This window comes from Coenobita brevimanus, chromosome 101 (assembly GCF_032717465.1).
Source record: "Coenobita brevimanus isolate Jiangsu-jjx chromosome 101, ASM3271746v2, whole genome shotgun sequence".
Taxonomy (NCBI): Eukaryota; Metazoa; Arthropoda; class Malacostraca; order Decapoda; family Coenobitidae; genus Coenobita; species Coenobita brevimanus.
In genome coordinates this window covers 50,351,253-50,352,956 of record NC_137054.1, presented here as the reverse complement: position 1 = coordinate 50,352,956, position 1,704 = coordinate 50,351,253, and the positions used below count along the sequence as shown (strand labels likewise).

Here is a 1,704-nt window from a genome sequence, read left to right as displayed (position 1 = left end):
AATTACACAGGACTCTATACAATGCCAAGACTCAAGCTGGCAGATAGGTTATGTGTATCACGCAGGATATTTACAGCCTCGAGGATGTAAGATAGGCACTGTGCTTGATTTACGTAAAAGTGGTACACAATTTGATCTAGGGCTGCATATATTTCACAGCCTTTAGGCTCATGCCCCGTTTCACTTAAGTGGAGTTAGAGTAGAATATGATTTCCAGTGTATACAGGAATTACTTGAATTACTTGAAGAAGTCTAGAGGCCAAGGCCTCCCAGTCATGGTGGTCCACCGCAACGCCTCAGTCCTGTGTCCCTTTGCTCGAGGTCCAGCTTATCCGGGATAGAGTTTGAGACTGCCCTGCAGAGTTGGCTGTAACCCGTGACAGGAGGTTCGTCTGGTATCTCCGCCAGATCTCTCTTGAAGACTTCTACTGAGCAGCCCTTTTTGTCTCTCGGTTCTTTGGGGAGGCAGTTAAAGATTTTTGGTCCATTTATGTTGAAACTGTATCCTAAGAGGGTTTTAATCTTGTGTGGTGCCTGGCTGGGTGGTGCTCTTCTTGCACACTGCCGTCCAGCACGGTCACTTGGATGTAGAACTATTCCTGATGGATTTGGAACTAGTCCCTCCAGGATGTTCCAGACATAGATGGCAATATATCTTTCTCTCCTTCTCTGTTGAGAGTACATTTTCAGGGATTTTAGCCTGCTCCAGTAGTCAAGTGATTTCATTCCCCTGATCTGGCGTGTGAAGAGACGCTGGACAGATTCTAGGGCTTGAATGTCTGCAACCTTATGGGGTGACCAGAGCTGGCTGCAGTAATCCAGGATGGATTGGACAAGAGCCTTCCATTGGGTTACAAGGCATTCCGCTTCTCTTGTACCGAAAGTTCTTAGTATCCACCCAGCTACTTTGTTTGCTTTCTTTACCGTTTCCTGAAAGTGGCGCTGAAATTTTCCATATTCACTAAGATAAACTCCCAGGCACTGGACCTCCCTGCTGGTGCTTATGGCTTGTCCATCTTCAGTGTAGATATCTGTAGGGCTTTTTAGATTTTCTAAGGGACCACATCTTAGTAGCTCAAATTTATCATTGTTAAAGACCATGTTGTTTTTCCTTGCCCAGTTATATACAGTATTCAGATCCTTTTGTAGTTCCTCCACATCCTCTAGTGATTTGACATTTTGATTGATGTTTGTATCATCAGCAAATGATGAGAGTGTAGAGTGCTGAATCCCTTCATCAATGTCCATCATCAGTACAAGGAAAAGAAGTGGCCCCAATACTGAGCCCTGCGGTACCCCGCTAACTACCGGTCTTTCTGACGATGACGCTCAATTTGCTTTGACAGTCTGGCTTTGAGAGGACAAGAAGTCAAGCAACCAGATGCCAAGATTACCAGATATTCCCAAGGTTCTCAGCTCGTGGAGAAGTATTCCATAATCAACCTTGTCAAAGACCTTGGCAAAATCAAGGAATACCACATCCATGTTATTGCCAGCTGCCAGTTGGTTTAGTAGGTGATCGTGATGTTGTAGTAGCTAAGAGAGACATGTCCTCCCTGTACGAAAACCATATTGACTATTGTTCATTAGCTTTTGGTCCTCTAGGTAGTCAACAATTTGATTCCTTACAATCTTTTCAAATATTATGATTATGTGGGATGTTAAGGCCACTGGACGATAGTTTTTGGAAAGACCTCTTTCTCC

General features: G+C 44.2%; 1 protein-coding gene across 1 annotated transcript; it reads right to left on the bottom strand.

Moving 5' to 3' along the window:
- Positions 1-273: 273 nt before the first annotated feature.
- LOC145415028 (uncharacterized) lies at positions 274-1,251 on the bottom strand. The gene has a single exon (XM_080284447.1). It carries the CDS (start codon positions 1,249-1,251, stop codon positions 274-276), a length of 978 nt encoding a protein of 325 aa, XP_080140573.1.
- Between the last annotated feature and the right edge of the window lie 453 nt (positions 1,252-1,704).

Coding starts and splice junctions, on each gene's coding strand:
- LOC145415028 (XM_080284447.1), bottom strand. CDS start 1,251: ATGATGGACATTGATGAAGGGATTCAGCACTCTACACTCTCATCATTT.